The sequence below is a fragment of the Fusarium keratoplasticum genome, chromosome 4, assembly GCF_025433545.1.
Source record: "Fusarium keratoplasticum isolate Fu6.1 chromosome 4, whole genome shotgun sequence".
Taxonomy (NCBI): Eukaryota; Fungi; Ascomycota; class Sordariomycetes; order Hypocreales; family Nectriaceae; genus Fusarium; species Fusarium keratoplasticum.
The window spans coordinates 5123393-5142252 of NC_070532.1; the positions used below are offsets into that span (position 1 = coordinate 5123393).

At 54.8% G+C, this 18860-nt stretch overlaps 6 protein-coding genes across 6 annotated transcripts; 2 read left to right on the forward strand and 4 right to left on the reverse strand.

The window, feature by feature from the left end:
* Positions 1 to 339: 339 nt before the first annotated feature.
* NCS57_00660100 (DUF3533 domain-containing protein) lies at positions 340 to 1551 on the forward strand (the record flags this gene model as incomplete). The annotated part of the gene is made up of 1 exon (XM_053056484.1): positions 340 to 1551. The coding sequence occupies one exon, from the start codon at positions 340 to 342 to the stop codon at positions 1549 to 1551; it is 1212 nt and encodes a 403-aa protein (XP_052915439.1).
* A 555-nt stretch (positions 1552 to 2106) lies between these two features.
* On the reverse strand, positions 2107 to 4812 carry NCS57_00660200 (WSC domain-containing protein; the record flags this gene model as incomplete). Its single annotated transcript, XM_053056485.1, has 3 exons — positions 2107 to 3433; positions 3485 to 4540; positions 4592 to 4812. The coding sequence occupies 3 exons, from the start codon at positions 4810 to 4812 to the stop codon at positions 2107 to 2109; spliced, it is 2604 nt and encodes an 867-aa protein (XP_052915440.1).
* A 3489-nt stretch (positions 4813 to 8301) lies between these two features.
* Positions 8302 to 9604, reverse strand: NCS57_00660300 (uncharacterized protein; the record flags this gene model as incomplete). Its single annotated transcript, XM_053056486.1, has 2 exons — positions 8302 to 9474; positions 9527 to 9604. The coding sequence occupies 2 exons, from the start codon at positions 9602 to 9604 to the stop codon at positions 8302 to 8304; spliced, it is 1251 nt and encodes a 416-aa protein (XP_052915441.1).
* Positions 9605 to 12084: 2480 nt separating this feature from the next.
* On the forward strand, positions 12085 to 13053 carry NCS57_00660400 (2-dehydropantoate 2-reductase; the record flags this gene model as incomplete). Its single annotated transcript, XM_053056487.1, has 1 exon — positions 12085 to 13053. One exon carries the CDS (start codon positions 12085 to 12087, stop codon positions 13051 to 13053), a length of 969 nt encoding a protein of 322 aa, XP_052915442.1.
* Positions 13054 to 13809: 756 nt separating this feature from the next.
* Positions 13810 to 15709, reverse strand: NCS57_00660500 (putative hydrolase, CocE/NonD family; the record flags this gene model as incomplete). Its single annotated transcript, XM_053056488.1, has 3 exons — positions 13810 to 13897; positions 13957 to 15459; positions 15513 to 15709. 3 exons carry the CDS (start codon positions 15707 to 15709, stop codon positions 13810 to 13812), a joined length of 1788 nt encoding a protein of 595 aa, XP_052915443.1.
* Positions 15710 to 15993: 284 nt separating this feature from the next.
* Positions 15994 to 18512, reverse strand: NCS57_00660600 (uncharacterized protein; the record flags this gene model as incomplete). Its single annotated transcript, XM_053056489.1, has 2 exons — positions 15994 to 17271; positions 17325 to 18512. 2 exons carry the CDS (start codon positions 18510 to 18512, stop codon positions 15994 to 15996), a joined length of 2466 nt encoding a protein of 821 aa, XP_052915444.1.
* Between the last annotated feature and the right edge of the window lie 348 nt (positions 18513 to 18860).

Genomic DNA, 18860 nt, shown 5'->3' on the forward strand with positions numbered 1-18860 from the left:
GAAGTTCGTAAAGATTTGGATTGGCTTGATTCGGTTCGTGATCTTGACCTGTCGTCTGCCCCCCTGGCTTGACAAGGCTAGGTAACACCACCTGATTTTACGAGCCCATGATGGGGAATAGAGATTTGTTTAAAATGCCTTGGGCTCCTTTTCCCATTTCAAATTAGCTAGCTTTTACGCTCGTCTCATACAGAGTCCATGCATTTTCTTGAACCCTCTCATAGGCCGACCTGCCTCTGATCAACCATGCCCCTATTCCCACTACGGGCCTCCTCCCGAAAACCGTTTCGCTCCCCTTATTGGTCCCAACGATGGCCTCAGTTCATAATACCAGTCGCCATGGTGGGAATCATACTGCAGCTTCTCTTCCTGGCAAACATGTCCTACCTCTACGGCGTCCTCTTTAAGTCTGGGTCCCGAGCTCAGGCGTTGAAGGTGCTTGCAGTTGACTATGACGGTGCTGAAATTGGAAAATCATTGTCACTCGCATATCAAGCACTTGAAGCCAAAACGTTTCCCACTCTTGAGTACCGGTCGATATCCGAGTATCCCAATCCAGATTTACTGCAAGAAGCTGTTTGCAAAGGTGGTTACTGGGGAGCTATCTACACCCACTCCGACGCGTCGACTCGTCTCATGGAAGCTATTCAGGGGGAAAATACAACTGATTATGACCCAAGAAAGACGATTTCTTACATATTCAACGGAATATACTATCCGGTCATCACTTCATCCATTATCGACCCAGGCATGAGGGCCCTTGTCAGCGCAGCCTCTCGGATCTATTATCGTGTTGCCAATGAGGCACGCTCAGCCGTCAACCTCAGCGACCCTGTTTCTTCCAATATATTTCTCAACCCAATTGAGGCTTCTTTCATCGACCTTATGCCTACGAGTCAAGGATCTCGGGTTCTATTCAACACCGTCTCGATGGTTATGCCGATCCTGATGCAATTCTTCTTTTCCATGGCCATGAACGGCATCTTTACTGAGACTGGCGTATTTACCGAGCTTTCAAAGCGCGATATATACCTTATTCGGTTGATTATTAGCAAGGTATACACTCTGCTGTGTGGAATTGGCATGTCTGGTTATATCTGGGCATTCCGCGAAGACTGGGGCGCTTCCCGAGGCCAGTTCTTTGAGACCTGGATGTGCCTTTGGTTTTACATGGAAGTCAACTATCTCGTTGTGGATTCAATACTTGATGTGGTGGTGCCCATCAAATTCTTTGCCTTCTTTTTCCTCACCTGGATTATCCTCAACGTCGCCAGCACAATTTGGCCTTTTGAACTCTCAGCAGGCTTCTATCGTTGGTCCTATGCGTTGCCTGCGCATAGCACTTGGACCCTTCTCATGACGATATGGTCAGGTGGATGCAAGGCACAGAATGAAGTTGCCTTGCCGGTACTGTCTGGGTGGTGGGTGGTTGGGCATTTGACAAGCGGCTGGGCAGTGAGAAGGAGATGCTTGATGAACGAGAGTATGGATGAGGCAAAGACACTGGAGATGGATGGGTCAGCCAGTGTGATGAAGGACCCAGGACAATGATGTATGTAGTATTATAAGCTTGAGGTCAACGAAGGAATGAGAAAAGGCCAGAATGATAATAACAAGCCTGAATGATTAGGCTCCCTGAACTCCGAATGCCCTCATTGACATCACTGTGCAACAACCTTTCATCTAACTTCACCGTCAGAACGTCTATATAGTAAAGTCAGTATAGTACACGAGCGAAGGGAGTCCTATAATACACAAGATGCTCTCAAACTAGGTGACTTGTGTATCAAGGATACAAGCGCTTAATCGAGCCAAGGCTACTGCAGCACAGCCAATAACGATGACTCCAGGAGAGATAGTCACAGATGAGCACGAGAATAGCCAGTAATAGATACAGAGTGAATTAAATCATTATTAAACAATGATCTCGGTGAAATTGAAGTTCGCGCAGGTCTAATTACAAACAGGTGGCAGAGAAACAAGTCCACCATCAAGTATTATCCCTCCCAGGCTCCGAGCATTGAAAAAGGGGGCGCACACAAAAATAATGAAGAAAGACATGACATCGGATCCTTGAAACGAACTCTAAACGTGCAAGCAGCTTTTTTAAAGGGCAGCAGCGAAAATGCTGGCGAGGACGGCAATGATGCTGACAGCCTGTTTGCCGGCACCGGAGACGGTAACAGGCTTGGTGCTGTCGGCCTCGCCGCCAGCCTCACCACCTCCGGGAGCGGCAGAGTCACCACCGCCAGGAGCAGCGGAACCACCACCAGGGGCGGCAGAGTCACCACCAGAGCCCTTGGTGCCAGTAGCCTCACCACCTCCAGGAGCAGCAGAGCCACCACCGGGGGCAGCAGAGTCACCTCCACCGGGAGCAGAAGAACCGCCGCCGGGAGCAGAGGAGCCACCACCAGGAGCGGAAGAACCGCCACCAGGAGCGGAAGAACCGCCTCCAGGAGCAGAAGAGCCACCACCAGGAGCAGAAGAGCCACCACCGGGAGCAGAGGAACCACCACCAGGAGCAGAGCCGCCTCCAGGAGCAGAAGAACCACCGCCGGGAGCAGAGCCGCCACCAGGAGCCGAGGAGCCACCGCCGGGAGCAGAGGAGCCGCCACCAGGAGCAGACGAACCGCCGCCAGGGGCAGAAGAACCACCACCAGGAGCAGAGCCGCCACCAGGAGCAGAAGAGCCGCCGCCGGGAGCAGAGCCGCCGTGACCGGGCTTCCAGGTAGGAGGGCAGCTGGAACCAGTGCAGCCAGGGGCACCAATGATATCGTAGTCATCCTCCCAGGGCTTGTAGATGACGTTGCCATCCTTGCAAACGTGGCAGTCAACGGGAGTGAAGACAATGTCGCCGCCACCAATGTGCTTGGTCTGCTCGGGCTTGTAGACGGTCTTTCCGTGGCAGACGTCGCTGTGGCAGATGATGGGGACGTAGTGGCTGCCACCCTTGCAGTTGCAGGACTCGGGGATGTAGACAGTCTGGCCGTCGCAGTCCTCACCGGGGTAGGGCTTGAAAATGTAGACGATACGGCCACCAGAGCCTCCGGGAAGGTTGAAGCCGCCATCCTGAGGGAAGCAGCGGCCGTTGAAGCACTCATAGATGGCGGTGACGGTAGCAGTCTGGGTAGTGGCAGGACCGGTGAGGGTGGTGACAAAGGTGGTGGTCAGGGTCAGCTGGTCAGTGACAGTGGCGGTGATGACATCGGTGACGAAGATGCTGGTGCCGGGGCCGCTGAACTCAGCAGAGATGTAGACGGTCAGGCGGATGCTGTTGGGGACGTTCTGGCGGGCCTGGATGCGGCTGCGGCGAGCAGCGGGAGCGTCACCACCGCAGTTCTGAGAGTCGTCGCCAGGGCACTCAATGTCACACTGCTCAGGGGGAACGATGCTGGTGCTGTCTCCATCAACTTCATCACCGCAGTAGCAGTCACTGTTATGTGTTAGAAGACGGTTGATTAGAATCAGGGGTCAAGGAACTCACGTGTCGTAAACACCAAAGTAGTCGCTGCCTTGGCAGGTAGAGCTGCACAGATCGATATCCATTTGGGGGCTGGAAAGAGCAAGCTCGAAGGTGGGGAAGCCGGAGGAAGAGCCAGTGCAACCGAAGAAGACGAAGCCGTTGCTGGTGGGAGGGAAGCCGGGGACGGAGCTGGCGGTGGTGGTAGCATCAGTCTCGGTACCAGTAGCAGTACCAGAGCCGTCAGTCTCGGTGCCAGTAGCGGAGCCGTCAGTCTCGGTACCGGTGGCAGCACCGTCAGTCTCAGTACCAGTAGCAGAACCATCAGTCTCAGTGCCAGTGGGCTCAGAACCATCAGTCTCAGTGCCAGTGGGCTCAGAGCCATCAGTCTCAGTACCAGTAGCAGAGCCATCGGTCTCGGTGCCGGTGGGCTCAGAGCCGTCAGTCTCAGTTCCGGTGGGCTCAGAACCGTCAGTCTCGGTACCGGTGGGCTCGGAGCCATCGGTCTCGGTACCAGTGGGAGCACCGGTGTCGTCAGTCTCAGTTCCGGTAGGGGCACCAGTGTCGTCGGTCTCGGTGCCGGTAGGGGCCCCGGTATCGTCAGTCTCAGTACCAGTGGGAGCACCAGTGTCATCAGTCTCGGTGCCAGTGGGAGAAGACCCGTCAGTTTCAGTACCGGTAGGAGTGTCGTCAGTCTCGGTGGGGTTGACAGGGGGGTTGCCAGTGTTGGAAGCGCCGTTGGCACCGACAGCGACGTTGGCAACAACCATGGCAACGGGGTTGGCACCGCAGGTCTGAATGAACTCGAGCTCAGGAGCATCAGCACCAGCGGCGGTGTCGCCACTCTGAAGGGACTGGTAGTTGCCACCATTGTACAGCAGAACCTCATTGTAAAGGGACGCGCCGTTCACGCGGACATCAAGGGAGCAGTCGGTGGCATCATCACGCTTGCTGAGCGACTCGAGGAGCAAGACGAGGATGTCGAAGAGAATCCTGATGAGATCTCCGATGTTGATTCCGAAAGGAACAGCACCGGAAACACCGAAAGAGGCAAAGCCGTTGGCAGGAGCAGAAAGTTGACTGCATAAGAGGTCAGTGTTGGGTTGTATACTCGGCTCAGCGTCAACTTACATGGCCACTCCGCCGTTAGGTCCCGTGACAAAGGAGGCACCGGGTCCAAGGGAAGCAGAGCCAAGGTCGACAGGCTCAGAGACCGGAGCGTCAGTCGAGGTGGGATTGGATGACGTCGCCTCGGTCGTGGTGATGGCGGGCGTGCTGGTGTTGGTGAAGCGGACCCCCTGGGCGAGGGCACCCGGGGCGATGGCCCCGAGCAAGGCAAGTGAGAAACGCATGCTGAAGTTGCTTTTGAAAAGACAATTAAGCGAAAGTGGTAAGGGAACGAAAGATGTTTAAACGAGTGACCTGTTCCTCAGTGGATGGAGAATGGAGGACGAGGTGACATGTTTCTGGACAAGAAGTTGGACTGATATATATACAAAATTCTGGTCCCCTGAGTTTGTCTATTTTCTCCTGATGTTAATCGTTTTCGAACTAAAAGCCTCTTGCATTCCGCTCCCTTGTGTTCCCACCACCGAAAGCATGCAAGGGCGGCTGCCCTGCCTACCCGTTCCTCGCTAAACGTGGGCGACTACAGACAATGTCTCACCCTGAAAGGCGTGACCAAGGCTATCGAAAGCAGTCTAGACTTGAAGGAGGGATCAGATTCATTTCTCAAAGCCCCTGCTCATACCACATGGAACCTGGTTGCTAGAGGGGCTAACATCTCTAGCCTTGTCCGTTCGCGTCTCCAAGCGGAGAGTCACATTGCTCGCTCGCCCTGCATCTCTGTTTGAGGCGATCTCTACAACAATGCCATCGAATTCCATCGAGATCAAGTCCTGCTGCAAGACCTGCCACTCTCTTGAACCAAATTAAAGTTCACATGTCTAACGCGCCCCCTGACCAGTTTTCAACCGGCAAAGCCATATCGGTCCTGGATGAGGTCTTTGGGCTGAGCTAACGACTAGATAGGAATGGCTATACCCTGTGGCACCTTCTAGCAGGGATATTGACAGGCACAGGATGCAGATAGTCTCTCTAGAATTCTTCGGAAACCGCCCCAGACACCAACGAGACGAGATTTCGGATGTAGGGCATCTTGGGTCTAGCCTGATGCCACCACCAACGAACGAATCCATGGCTCTGAATGGCTGGACTCCAGGCATGCAGCAGACATCCGAGTGGCTTCTCGGAGCTGGGCCAACATGATTAAACATGGCATGTCTGAATTCCTGGGAAGATTAAACGGTGATTATCAGTCACAGGGCGTTTCCCCTCGACGTTGAGATGCCCCGTCTAGCGACATTCTTGTCCACTCGTAGATGAAGTCGATGTCATTCCACGCATCACGACCCTTTCTTAGTCTAGACATGAAGATGCAGTCGAAGCTTATCTTGTTTGCTGTTTTTGCCCCTCGAGCGGCTCTGCTCTCGACGTCTTCCATGGACCGGTTCCGTCGAGCCTTGAGATGACACAGTCGTCCTGACGCGTAAGCCTCAGGGGCATTGTCTCATGCGTGACTTGGTGGACTCCGTCTTCGGTTGTAGAGCCTGTCTACTCGAGCAGCCTAAGATTGTGAGCGATTATGCACCGTTGCATTCAGAAATATCAACCGTTCGCAGCGGGCTGCATAGCCTTGGCTTAGATGCATAGTGCCGTTGTTGTGCAAGATACTTTCCGAAAGCGTTGGTAAATATCAAGCAGATATGGGCACCCCAAGATCTGCAGATCATAACTGTCTGGCACAGAGGCTGGGGGCTAGTGGCTTAGGGATGATTGGTAGACATGATGTCGGGCAAGAATCAGCACCTGATGTCAAGGTTCTAGGGAAGCATGATCCGGAAGTCGGCCATTCTCTACGTATCACTTCTTTCTGCTCAGTGATGGAAATAACCAAACCAAGATTACCTATCGTACTGTAGAAAAACCACGTGAGTACTATTTATGGCATCTCCACGCGTGAAGCAGCGGCCCGAAATCTGAGTACCCTCGATGTTGAATGATGATCTCCTCTTACCCTGGACTGTGGAGCCTCCCTCTCTCTACTTGAGCATTTCATGTGGCAACTATTGCTGTGCATAGCTCGATCCAGTCTCTGCCTGTATAAGAAGGGAAGTGACTCACTGAACAACGGTGCGTGGTTCGAAGTGGTGCTGGTTTAAAAATAGGACCAGTTCTTTTATCGTTACACCATTGGAAACCTAGAGTTTTTCGAATACACGTTTTTGTCGCCAAAAATCTCCCATTGGATCTACAGCAGGTGAAGAAAAGCTTGTCCTGGAAGAATTCTTCTTGAGGCAAGGTGTCATTTTCTTCAGCCAACACTTCAAGGACCCGGGCCATGGCACCAATACATTCGACATAATTATAATTCTACTGACTATGCTGTTATTAGAGACTGCTGCCCTGTTGCAATCAAAATTTCCGTGTCGCGTCTTGTGAAAAACGGCTCCTGGGTCTTTGGTGGTCTCCAGGAGGGACAGAGGTCTGGACGCGGCAAGTTTTGGTAGATACCAGACATTGAATATTGACAAGATCAATTCGATCAACAACAGCCCTGTTGGCCCCACTCCCCCTGATTGTTTTCCTCCTCGCTAAAGATCGGTTGTCGCGGCCCTACAAGGTGAAGTCGTCATCATGCAATCAACTACCTGAAACCCAACCATTCATGGAGGATTCCCTTGACGGGCCGGAACGGGCGGTTCCCGTGCGAAGATCTTCACTGCAATAAGGGGGGAAACTGAGTGGAGAAGGAATTTCCGTGCCCCTTCATATGAGGGACGGCGCGGCACATGTCTAAGGAATGCTGGGACGCCCGATCTCTACTCCCGCATGCTAGCCGCCATACCCCCCGGCGTCATCGAGTTCAACCGTCATGTGATGGAAATCGCGGATCGCGGTGACTCTGTCACGCTCAAGTTCGCAGATGGAGAGGTGGTGAATGCCTGCTGTCCTCATTGGAGCAGCTGGCATCGACTCCCTTGTTCGGAAACACCTGTGGGGTGATGTGCCCAAACGGAGCCATCATCTCCACGTCATTGGCGGGTTCACCTTTAACGATTTGGTGGAAACGGAGCCTAACGAATGCGTACTGGCACACAACAAATATGTGCAGGGCACTTACACCACGATCCTGAGCAGTGGCCATAAGGGCCATCAGTGGTGGATTCTGCAAGCATGGCCAGACTCCAAAGAAGCACTAGCTGGCTTGTTTGAGTACGCCCTCAAGCTCGCCGACGGCTTCCCGAGCACACTCAAGAACCTGGTTGAAGCAACGGAGAAAACAAACCTTCAGAGATGGCCGATAAGAGACCGAGTGCCTTTGCAAAAGTGGTCCAAGGGGAGGATCAGCCTGGCTGGTGATGCTGCCCACGCTACGTCTCCATACGCAGCTTACGGAGCAGGCATGTCGATTTGCGACGGGTACTTTATCGGTCAACGTCTTCATGGCGTTGATCTCAATGATACCTCGGCAGTGGTTAGGGCCCTGAGAGATGATCAAGTTAATTCAGCATACTTCCTGGGTAGGCTCTTCCATCACGTTCCGTTCCCTCTTACCTACATCCGCGATTGGGTTTTGGACTGGATGAATCTGCTTCAGCGCGAAGCGGGTGAGCGGAACCCAGAGAGAATCCTCGCGCACCTATCCTTGATGGGCAATGAAATTACTCGAGCTGGATGAGCTGCCGTGGAACAGTCGGAACGCGCACAGAATTCTAACTTTATAATGACTGCTTGTGAAGCCTTCCATCTACTCGTATCTGGCTGTCAATCCATCTACCTTACTGGTCCACAACGAACCCATCCTTGTGAAGCCTCATGGCGATGGGTTGCACCAGAGCCGGCCTGACCTCCGCCGCATTATCAAGCAACTTGATGCCAAGCCCCGGGCCAGAAGGGATATCGACGAAGCCTTCGTGCACCTCGGGGACATGGTCCACGATATCATGGCCTAGATGCTTATTCGTAGAATGAAACACGCCGGACTCGAAGCCCGTGGCGTACTCCTGCACCGTGAAGTTGGGGATCGACGCGACGAGCTGCAGACACGCGGCGAGCCCGATCGGGGAGAGAGGGTTATGCGGAACAACCTGGGCCTGGTGCGCCTCTGCAATGGCCGCAACCTTTTTTGCGCCGGTGATGCCGCCGCACAATGCAAGGTCGACGCGCACATACTCAACGGCGTTGCGCGCCAGCAACGCCTGGAACTCGTATATGGTGCCGAACCTCTCTCCGGTCGCGATCGGGACCGAGATCCGATCCGCGACGCGGGCCATGGCGTCCGGGTTCTCAGGCCGGATGGGGTCCTCGACGAAGAGCGGCCGGAGGTGCTCAATAGCGTTAGAGAAGGTAATAGCCTCGGCAGGCGTGAGCCTGCGATGCAGCTCAACCAGCAGATCAACGTCGTCGCCGACCACGGCGCGCATCTTCTCGACGTTGGCGATCGCCTCGTTCATCTTCCTGGCGTGCGGCTTAAAGTAGACCTGGTCGTTGCCCTCGTCGAGGAACGGGTTGATATGGCCAAAGGCCGTGAAGCCAGCCTCCTTCTTCTTCTTACACTCCTCGAGCACCTTTTCAATCGACTTCTCGTAGATGTGGCAATAAACCCGCGCCTTTGTGCGGCACGCGCCTCCGAGAAGCTCGTAGATTGGCACCCCTAAGGCGCGGGCCTTAATGTCCCACAAGGCGATGTCGATGGCCGAGATGGCAGCGTTGATGGCCAGACCCTGGAAGTAGCTGAAGCGATGCATGGTGTTCCAGTGGTGCTCGATGGGAAACGCATCCTTGCCGACGAGGTACTCGGCGAACCTCTCGATCGCTGTTCCCGCGGCCGTGATGTGGCCCCAGATTCCTGCTTCGCCATATCCGACGATGCCTTGGTCTGTCTCGATACGGACAAACATGAATTGCCCAACGTGGAGGGGAACCACGGACTTGATGATCTGGGGAGGCATCTAGGAAATGTTAGTGTAGTCGAGATATTGCTCTAGGATCCTAACCACAGACCTCGACGGTGTTACGGTGAATCGGAAGGGCTATCGTTACGGCTTGGGAGCATAGATTCACCGGTAGCAATGCTTGCATTCCTCCTAATGTAGTTCTCGTGACTCTCCGACTTCGGATATCGTCTCCCAACTGCGGCATCTGGGGTAACTTACCCCAGCCCGGTTGCCGGATAGATGGGATTGTGGAGTGTGGTGAGAGTCGTCCCATGCAAGAAACCCATGTCGGCTCGGCTCTCCACATCCATGCGGAAGCAGCAGCCAACCAGGGATGCCGAATGCCCTCAGAGCACATGTTGCGAATTGGTGATAATTGCTTGCTTCCGTTCCGGGATAATAATAAAAAATAAAACGAAAAACAATCGAGCAGATATTCGATATTCTTGTCCATAGATCCCGAAAGCCATATCCTAAATCCCCGATAAATCATGGTCGGAGAAATCAGCGACGACCTCTACTGGCTCCCGCCACGGGCCTACCTAACGCCCAAGCCGGACAACAAAACCCTCCGGGTTGGCATTATCGGTGCTGGCATCGGAGGTTTGGCAGCTGCCATTGCGCTGTTGGAGAGCGGTCACCAAGTTGAGGTTGGATAATCTGCCTCTATACGTGTCCAAGCAGTCAGGCTCAAGAGAAGAAAACAGATTTACGAGAGATCTCAGTTCAAAGATGAAGTCGGGGCAGCCATCATGGCGCCGCCCAATTCTTCGCGCATCTTGGCCTACTACGGTGTCGACTTTGAACGGTCTCAGGCCACAGTGGCCGAGAACGCAAGTATACCGGGCAAGATTAGCATGCACTACGGTTCTAACCACTGCTCGCAGACCATCATATATCCAGTCCAGGGTGATCTCAGAAAGAAGCGTCTTGCACCTGTCACTGACTTTGTAGCCAAATACAAGGCACCGTGGTATTTCTTTCATCGCGTGGATCTGCACAATGAGCTGAGGAGGTTGGCTATCGAACCAACCCCAATGCGATCCAGCGCTGCGCGACTTCACCTGGCCACCGCGGTGTCGAAGCTGGACCTGGACGGTACTATTCACTTTGACGACGGCACCACCGTCAAGAAGGACCTCGTCATCGCAGCTGATGGAATTAGAGTAGGCCATCAAACCCCCAGTTGCCAGGCTTGATGAAGTTGACCCTCTTAGGCTGCTTTTCTACCCACCGTTATCGGGCATAACGTTGCCCCCGACCACTACATGTCGATGCTACGGTTCATGGTCCCTACCGAGAAGCTCGGCACTGACCCAGAGACGCTTGCCCTGTTCGAGGATGGCTATCCGTCTCTCCGGATTGCCTACGGCGCTCATAGAAGCGTTGTTTTCTATGGATGCCGAAGGTGCGATATTCTTCTGTGGACTTGGTACAGACTAACATGTAGTTCAGGGGCGCCCTGCAGAACGTAGGAGTGCTTTATCCTCCTGAGCTTTCCCAAGATGCAGATGGTAATGTTTTTTACACCCCCTTTTTTGACTCAAAACATTGACGGGCCTAGGAAACGAAATATCCGGCAAGGAAGACGTTGTCAGCGAGATTGTCAAAGGCTACCCAGAGGCAATCCAGGCTATTTGCCGGTGAGTTAGGGCATCCCTTTACAGTCAGCAGGCCCTGACACAACCCAGCCACGGCAAGAGGGTAGGGCAGTGGCCGCTATACAAGAGAAAGCCGCTCGAAAGACTCGCCCGAGGCCGAGTCGTCCTGATCGGAGACGCCGCCCACCCTATGCCCCCGAGTGAGTCCCAGCAATCATATGTTGGAAACAGCGGTTAACGAATCTGCCTAGCACGAGCTCAGGGCGCATCCATGGCGCTGGAAGATGCGGCCGCCTTGGGCATGCTGCTTTCTGACATGGCGTCCGAGGATGAGGTTCCGGCTCGCCTGGACTTGTTCAATGCGCTCCGTGTGCCGCGTGTCGCCGTAACACAGATCATCTCGTCCATGCATCAGTGGGACCCGACGCAGGTTCTGGAAGATGAGGTGCACCATTTCGGAGACAAGGTCCCGGGTACGTGACCCCTTGCAAGCAGGAATGAGCCCCCCAGTGCTAACTCTTCGCAGAAACGCCCGAGGAGCTAGAAAGGTTCAGCTGCGCCAACAATGTCCTCCGCGATGCTTACAAGCTCTTGTCTGAATACAAGCAGGAGAATGGAATTCACGCGGCTTTGTAGAATAAAAAGGTGGCATCATCATTGCCTCGAGAATCATCTCTTTATTCAAACAAAGTAAATAGGTTGAAGTTGTAACACTTCGACTCGGTCATCGAATCATGATTACGATTTACCCTAAAACTATCTCGACGTATTTGTCATGAACTTTGCGCACTAGAACCGACGTTCATAATAAACTCGCTCATGATGCGGCATTCCTCCACCACCCGATAACGCTGCGCTTCTCTGCTGTTTCTCACGGCTGCACTCGCCTCCACCCAGGTCTGACCGGGAAGTGGAGGCCCGAAACACATAAACCGCTCAGGCATGTGCTTCGCCCCTACTTTTAATAAAGGACTTGACTGGAATTGCTTTGAGAAATACGCTTAGCACCAACGGACACGCAGCAATGGCACGCATCCTTCTTCTCGGGGTGGGCAGCATCGGCAGTGTCTACGCCCTCATCTTCACTCGCGCCGGTGCCGAAGTCGTCTGTGTCTGCCGCTCCAACTTTGAGGCAGCCAAGACGTCCGGCCTTCGGATCGAATCTGTCATCTTTGGCGATCAAACCATCAACCCCGCGGTCGTGTCGTCAGTCGACGAAGCAGTTCATCTGAGCGAGCAGCCATTCGACTTTGTAGTCATCTGCACCAAGTCATTCCCAGGCGCCCAGCAACAAACGGTCAAATCCCTTGCGCCAGCACTGCAAGATAGTACAACGGCTGTTGTGCTCTTTCAGAATGGGATCGGCGTGGAAATAGATTATCAGAAGGGCTATCCCGCCAACCCAATCATCTCGGGTGTCGTGTACATGCCGACAACGCGGACCTCAGCAGTCTCGGTCAAGCACAGCGAGGGCGAGAGATTATACCTGGGTTCATTTCCCTCGACAGCGAGCCAAGACCACGTCCACAGTCTCTCTTCAGTCCTGCGCGCCGGCGGAGCCACTGTCCATCTCTCAGAAGATGTCCAGGGGGAAAGATGGAAAAAGATAGTGGCCAACGGAGCGTGGAACCCAATCGGCGCTCTCTCGCGCTGCCGCGACATTCAGTTCCTCCAAGCAGCTCCCCTCGCTTCGCATGTCGTGCTGGAGATAATGCGAGAGATCTGCACCGTCGCTGCGGCGTGTGGCTACGCTCAAGCCGCCAATGAGGAGACCATCAAATTCCAGATGAGCAGGACGCATGCTAGACAGTATCCCGGGGTAGAGCCCAGCATGATGTCCGACATGCATGGTGGACTGCCGATGGAAGTGGAGGCAATCCTGGGAGGCATCCTGGCATTCGCTCGTGAGAGGTCCGTGTCGGTTCCGAGGTTAGAAACCTTGTATGTACTCCTAGCAGGACTTAATGATAGCCTTCAAAAGAATGAGAGGTAGATTTTGCTGTCTACTGTAAGCTGGTGCGCGGTCGACATCTGGAATTGTCGTTGGCGGCCCTGCAGGATTTGTTACAGTTTGTAGATGCATTCGACTTGCAATGGTAGTGAATAAGAACCAATATATGCCATGTCACTGTCTTAAATCTGAAGCATGAGGGTAACAGTAGTGTAATCGAAGCTCAGAGTTCATCAGAAGGAACGATCAAAGGCGATACAGGCTACGACGACGATATTTAAGCTGTAGACGAACGGGAATACGAGCCAGGGAAAATCTTGACGCACGAAAGAAAGGAAAAAAAAGGGAAATCCGGAGGAAGCTGAGCAGCATCTGGGGATCCCACCTCAGCCCCTTTACGATTCTCAGTTTCAAGATGATCCTTAGTGCTCGAAAGCAATTTCTTCCAAGGTAAATGCCCAAAGTCGGATGGCGTCTTTAGATACCCACAAGGCTAGAAGTGGAATCTGTTTTCTGTTGTTCAACCGACGCTGAAACTGCATGTAGTGGCGTTGCAAAAGAACCGACAATTGCTACCGACAGTACATACGCTCATAGCATAAGATTAAAAATGCCGATTCAAGTCTTGTAATAACTCTTTAATATTCAGGGAGCTTCAGAAAAGTGACCGGTTCTTTTGCAATTCATTGTACGCACATTAGACAACCTTCTATCATTCTCACTACCTGGTACCAGATACTAGCCTGTCCGGTAACTCACGCTGCCTTGTCTAACTACAGGTCTAAATCCCAAGTGCTTCTACGATGGAATGATGGGCAGAGTTATATAGTTCTGATAATGCGGCGCAAAATGAATGTGGTTGATTCCGCCGAACCTCTCCTGGGTCCTGTTCCAGTTAGCTTTCTGAGCAGACTAGCATGTAATAAAACGAGGGGTGAAACTAACCTTTCCGCACCATCGTGGACAAAGATACCCACGCCCGGTGTGTCACCACCACTGATATCGAGAACAAGGCGCGCACCAGGCTCGATAACCACATTCGTCGGCCAGATCTCCACGTCGACGGGATATACCTCGCCCGGGATGACGGGCTGGACATCCGTGGAGAAGTAGTCGCGGTGCGGCAGCCACTCGCGGTGTCGGGCGTGCGCAGTGTTCACCTTGCGCAGACTCACGCGCTGCCAGCCCTTGACCAGCGGGATAGGGTTGCCAATGGTGCCGGTGTAGAAGATCTCTTCGCCCTTGGCGTCAAAGTGGCGTATGGTCAGGAACAGGTCAATGTCCTGCGGTACCGACCCGCCCAGGAGAGGCGTGACCGAGATATTCAGGTGGGCCACGATGTGCCCTGTGATCTCGGTCTCTTTCTCGAAGGGAGCCGTGCTGAACTGGATAAACCTGGGGTCCTCGGGGGTGCTGGGGGTCTCGTACGAGAGACGGCCGATCGGGGTGCTGGGGTTGAACGCCTCTGGCTCTACCGAGATGGTATTATCCCTGTGGAGATAATACTTGGTGTATTTGGTTCTGGCCAGCGGCCATTCATTCTCAGTCCGTCGAGTATACCCTGCCTTCTCAGCAGCGGGATCGTTGTACCCGACGTTTCCCTTGCGCACGACCATGTCGATGGCCGGTAGCTGACCCTTTGTCCAGCCGGCGTAGTCGTCATCCTTGAGGAAGGCACTGAGGAAGCTCTTTTGCTTGTCAACCTCTTCGTCCTGGTAGAAGGGTAGGTCGTGGCGGCCGACGCCTAATCGCAGGAACTTGTATCGCGAGCCGGCAAATAGGTAGCCCAGGATATTACCTCGAAGATGAACCGCGGTGTTACCCCAGTTTCCGACTGATAACACAGGGACCTCGATGTCCTCAAGGTTGTATTCCTTGGAGGCGTAGTACGGGTCATCGCGGAAGAGATGCGCAGCGTTATCCACAGCCTGGTCCCGTCGGTTTGCCGCCAGCTCGTCCTCACTCAAGTCGCCTTCGATGGTATCGGGACCCCATTTTCGATTAGCCTTTCCAGGGAGGCCGTACTGGTTGCTCTTGCACTGCCGGTTGAACCAGAACTCGAGGAAGGGTATGGCGGCAATGCCGCCCTGGCGGCTCCGGTCCCGGTAGTAGTCGGCCATGCCTTCGTACGGCACGATGCAAGCCAAGCCCTTGGGTCGCCGAGCCGCAACGCGCCACTGGCTTCCACCAAAGTAGCTGATGCCGATGAGACCGACCTTGCCGTTGGACCAGGGCTGCTCGGCCGCCCACTCGATGACCTCGTAGAAGGCGTCGGTCGTGTTCTGCGACATGGTGTCCAGGAGGCCGGGGGACTGGCCCAGTCCCACCTCGTCGGCGCGGAGCACGGCATAGCCCTCTTTGGTCCAGAAGCCTGGGTCCGGGGTCTCGAATGCCGAGTGGGCTGACTTGTGCTTGGGATTGATTTCATCGAAAGAGTGCTTTAGGAAGCTAAGAGGCAACATGGTCAGCAACGATGGTGAATCCTCGGTGGGCAAGCTCACTCTTCGTAGGGAATATCTTTGCCGTAGGGGCCGTAGGTGATGAGAACAGGGGCTCGTTCTACGTTCTTGGGGCGGTACACATTGGCCCGCACGACGGTCTGGTTGTTGCTCTTGAGTTGGATGCTGACATTTTGCTCAAAGATGTAAGGGAAGGCTTCCGTCTCGACGGTGCGTATGTCTCTGATGACATTGGGCATTTTCGTGTTCGTCAACTGTAGGCTTCTACTTGTCTTTACTGGAATACATTCAGGAACGGCAGCCTTGTCGCTATTTGACATAGTATCGCGGGGCAGCGTATGAGGGGTCGTATTGGGGACCCCGGTGCAGGATCCAGTTGTTCGTTCCTCCAGCCCACCTTGCCGGGCAGCCCCCGCCATAACCTCCGGTATGTGGTGCAGCCGGGCCGAAGTCAGACACCTCCACCCATACAAAGGAGATCGGCATCACATACTCCCCCCTCCCATGGGGGGAAGCATCTGCATCAGTCCAACTCTAGTTCATAGTTGTGCGCAGCATTGCCGAGGTTCGTCAAGACGTACGAGATTTCTTGCACGCCAGTGGGCATTTGGCTGTCTCTCCAATTATGCCCGAGGATCTCTCTGAGACGCTCCATCACGTCAGAGGGGTTCTCCAGAAGTATTGGCTCCATTCCAGGACCAGGGCCGAGCAGTGCCAGACGGACGTCGCGGCTCAACATCTGGTGCTCGTGAGAGTCGTCGCTGTCCAAGATGCAAACGTGACTCCTCCGGTCCAAGCCCAGACCTTGTTGCGACAACGCGATCCCGTGCCACCAGAGAATGATGGCCGCGTGGAAGAGCGCAATGGCGTAGACGTCGCAGAGGGTCCCCGTGGGACAGCGGGACGCCGCGCGTATCATCCGGCCTATTCGCCACAGGGCAGCACGGTATTCCACGCTCCCCGCCAGCCTGGGATGGTGCACCGACGAGGGAATAACCGCCTTGCCGTGCCGCAGCAGCGACGTGAGCTCGGGTAGCAAGAAACTGTCCGGCGTGATTAGGGCGTGCATCGACACGGCCTCGTAGAGCAGTTCCGCCTCAGGAGAGCTACTGGCGCTCAGGGCCTCGGAACCGAAGAGCTTGAGCACCGACAGGAGCTCGGCGCGTCGCGATGACAGCAGCAGGGAGCTCCACGTGCTGGTATGGCCCAGGGAGCTGAGCTGATGGCATTCCTTGATGAGAGCCCAGAGGCCTGCGAGCAAGCCCAAGTTGGCAAAGTCGACGTCGAATAAGTCGCGATGCATGGCCAACAGCGCCGGGTCGCCTATGACGTCCTTGAGGCACAGTGGCCGCTGGGGCCTGGGCAACATCTCCAACAGCAGCATCTCGTCCCTCCACCTGGTGCATGTCTCGGCCGTCCATAGTCGGCGGGGCGCCGGCAGCGGTATCTTCATGTCCATGTACGATGATATGACCTGGGTGCCGTGCGAGAATGAGACGTGTGCATCCATGATGTAAGCGGCATAGCAGAGTCTCCTCTGCGATTCACGGACGGACCACTGCCGCCACGCCCTATCGAGAGATTGATGATCTAGGCCGGCGAGGTCAAGCAGTTTGTCATTATCGTTCTCCAACGCTCCCCGGAGGTGAAGGCCGTTCTTTATGATGACCTGGATGCACTTGGAGCAGGCTTCTGCGAGGGCGATCTTGCGCCTTACGCCGCTGAAGAAGGCCATGTACTGTTGGAGGTAGAAGCCTTGGGCGAGGCCGATGTCGCGGAAAGCTGTATTATCCTCTTCCCACTTGGGCGTGTCAGCTGCGTTAATTTGACTAGCAAGTTCAATATATATCTTACCGATCGGAAAGATGATGCCCTGATGACCTCCTGCATAGCGTAGCCGAACTTGCGGGCCACGGTCGTTCCCGCGTTGCTGGCACCCACGGCAACCATAGCACCAAGTAATTCCGGCCGCTGCTGGTTGAGCTCCAGAGTCGGCAGATGGAGGATGCCGTTGATGTATGCCGCTCGCTGGTCTTGGGCGCAGTTGCGGATGAGCATGTTGAGCGTTTCGGTGCAGGGGAACGCCGTTACGATCTGGGCCGCGTTGGCCTGCGACGTGGTGTTCAGGATCATGCTGAGGATGTTGTCCCGCGCAGGGGTCGACAGCGACATGGTCAGGGCCGAGGCGTTGGGGCTCTGGCTTAGCCTGGGGACTCTGAAGCCTTCTTCGCCGGCGGCCAGGTTGGGACGTTCCATTTCTCCATTCTCGCTGTGCTGCGGCTCCCAGGAGCCGGTCACGGACAGGGCCTCGGGGTGCTCGGCCGTCGTGTCTACAGTTGACATGTCGGGCATCATGTTTATGGCGTCGGGCGCGTCAAATTGCGCTTGCAGAGACGAAAAGTCGATTGGGCCGAGGTCCCAGTCCGGTCCGAAGGAGAAGCCCTCAGCAACCAGGGGATCCTGCGCCGAAAGATCGAACAGATCCGGGAGGTCCATCGGGCCAAGGAAGGCGTGAAGAGTCGCGGATGGATCGTCCATGTCTCGCTGGGGGTTCGGACTTGGATCCGTAGCAACGGCATCCGGCTGCTCCTGAAACTCGCCGTCGGGGAACATCTCGGGTTGGTCGTTCTGATTGTGATTCGGCATCTGATGCTGGGCTTGATCCTGAGTCTGATGTATGGAGTCTTCGGGGTCATCAGGATACGTGCAGTCCAGGTCCTTGGCGACGCACCGATGGCAAGGCTTCTGGTCGGAGCATTTGGACTTGGTTGCCGCGCACGGTCTGCAGGCCTGGCTCACCCTGACAGCAACGGCCGACGAGGGATTGAGGCGCGGCTCGTCATGGCTGTGCATCACCTCGTGCCTCTTGAGAACGTCCCGCCGGGCAAAGGCCTTACTGCAGAAGGCGCACGAGTAGGGGCGCTGTTTGGTGTGGGAGCGAACATGGCGGACGAGATGCTCAGTGCGGTGATAGCGACGACTGCACTGGGAGCATTGATACAGGGGGTCTTGTTCTCCTCGGCCGGGGGGCTGTTTGCGCATCTTCGATTGGGGATTGGGAAACGAATGAGAGCGAGGTCGAGGCGTGCCCGCGAAATTGATGGGCACGATATTTGGGCACGCACTCATTTGTTCTTCTGCTTGAATAAAGATGGGATGGAAAGGGGACCATTGAGGCCGCGGGGTGAATTAATACCAAGTTAGACACTAAAATTACCCCATTTTCCATTACCGTGCCCACACTCCGAGCCCCCGTAACCCCCGCCTCCACGGCGCGCTAGCACCCCGCATTTTTCATCACAGCCACTACCGCTTAGCGGGTTTTCTCGGACACGGAGGTTATGCGAGGACCCGAATGATCAACACAAACCAGATACCTATTATGGACGA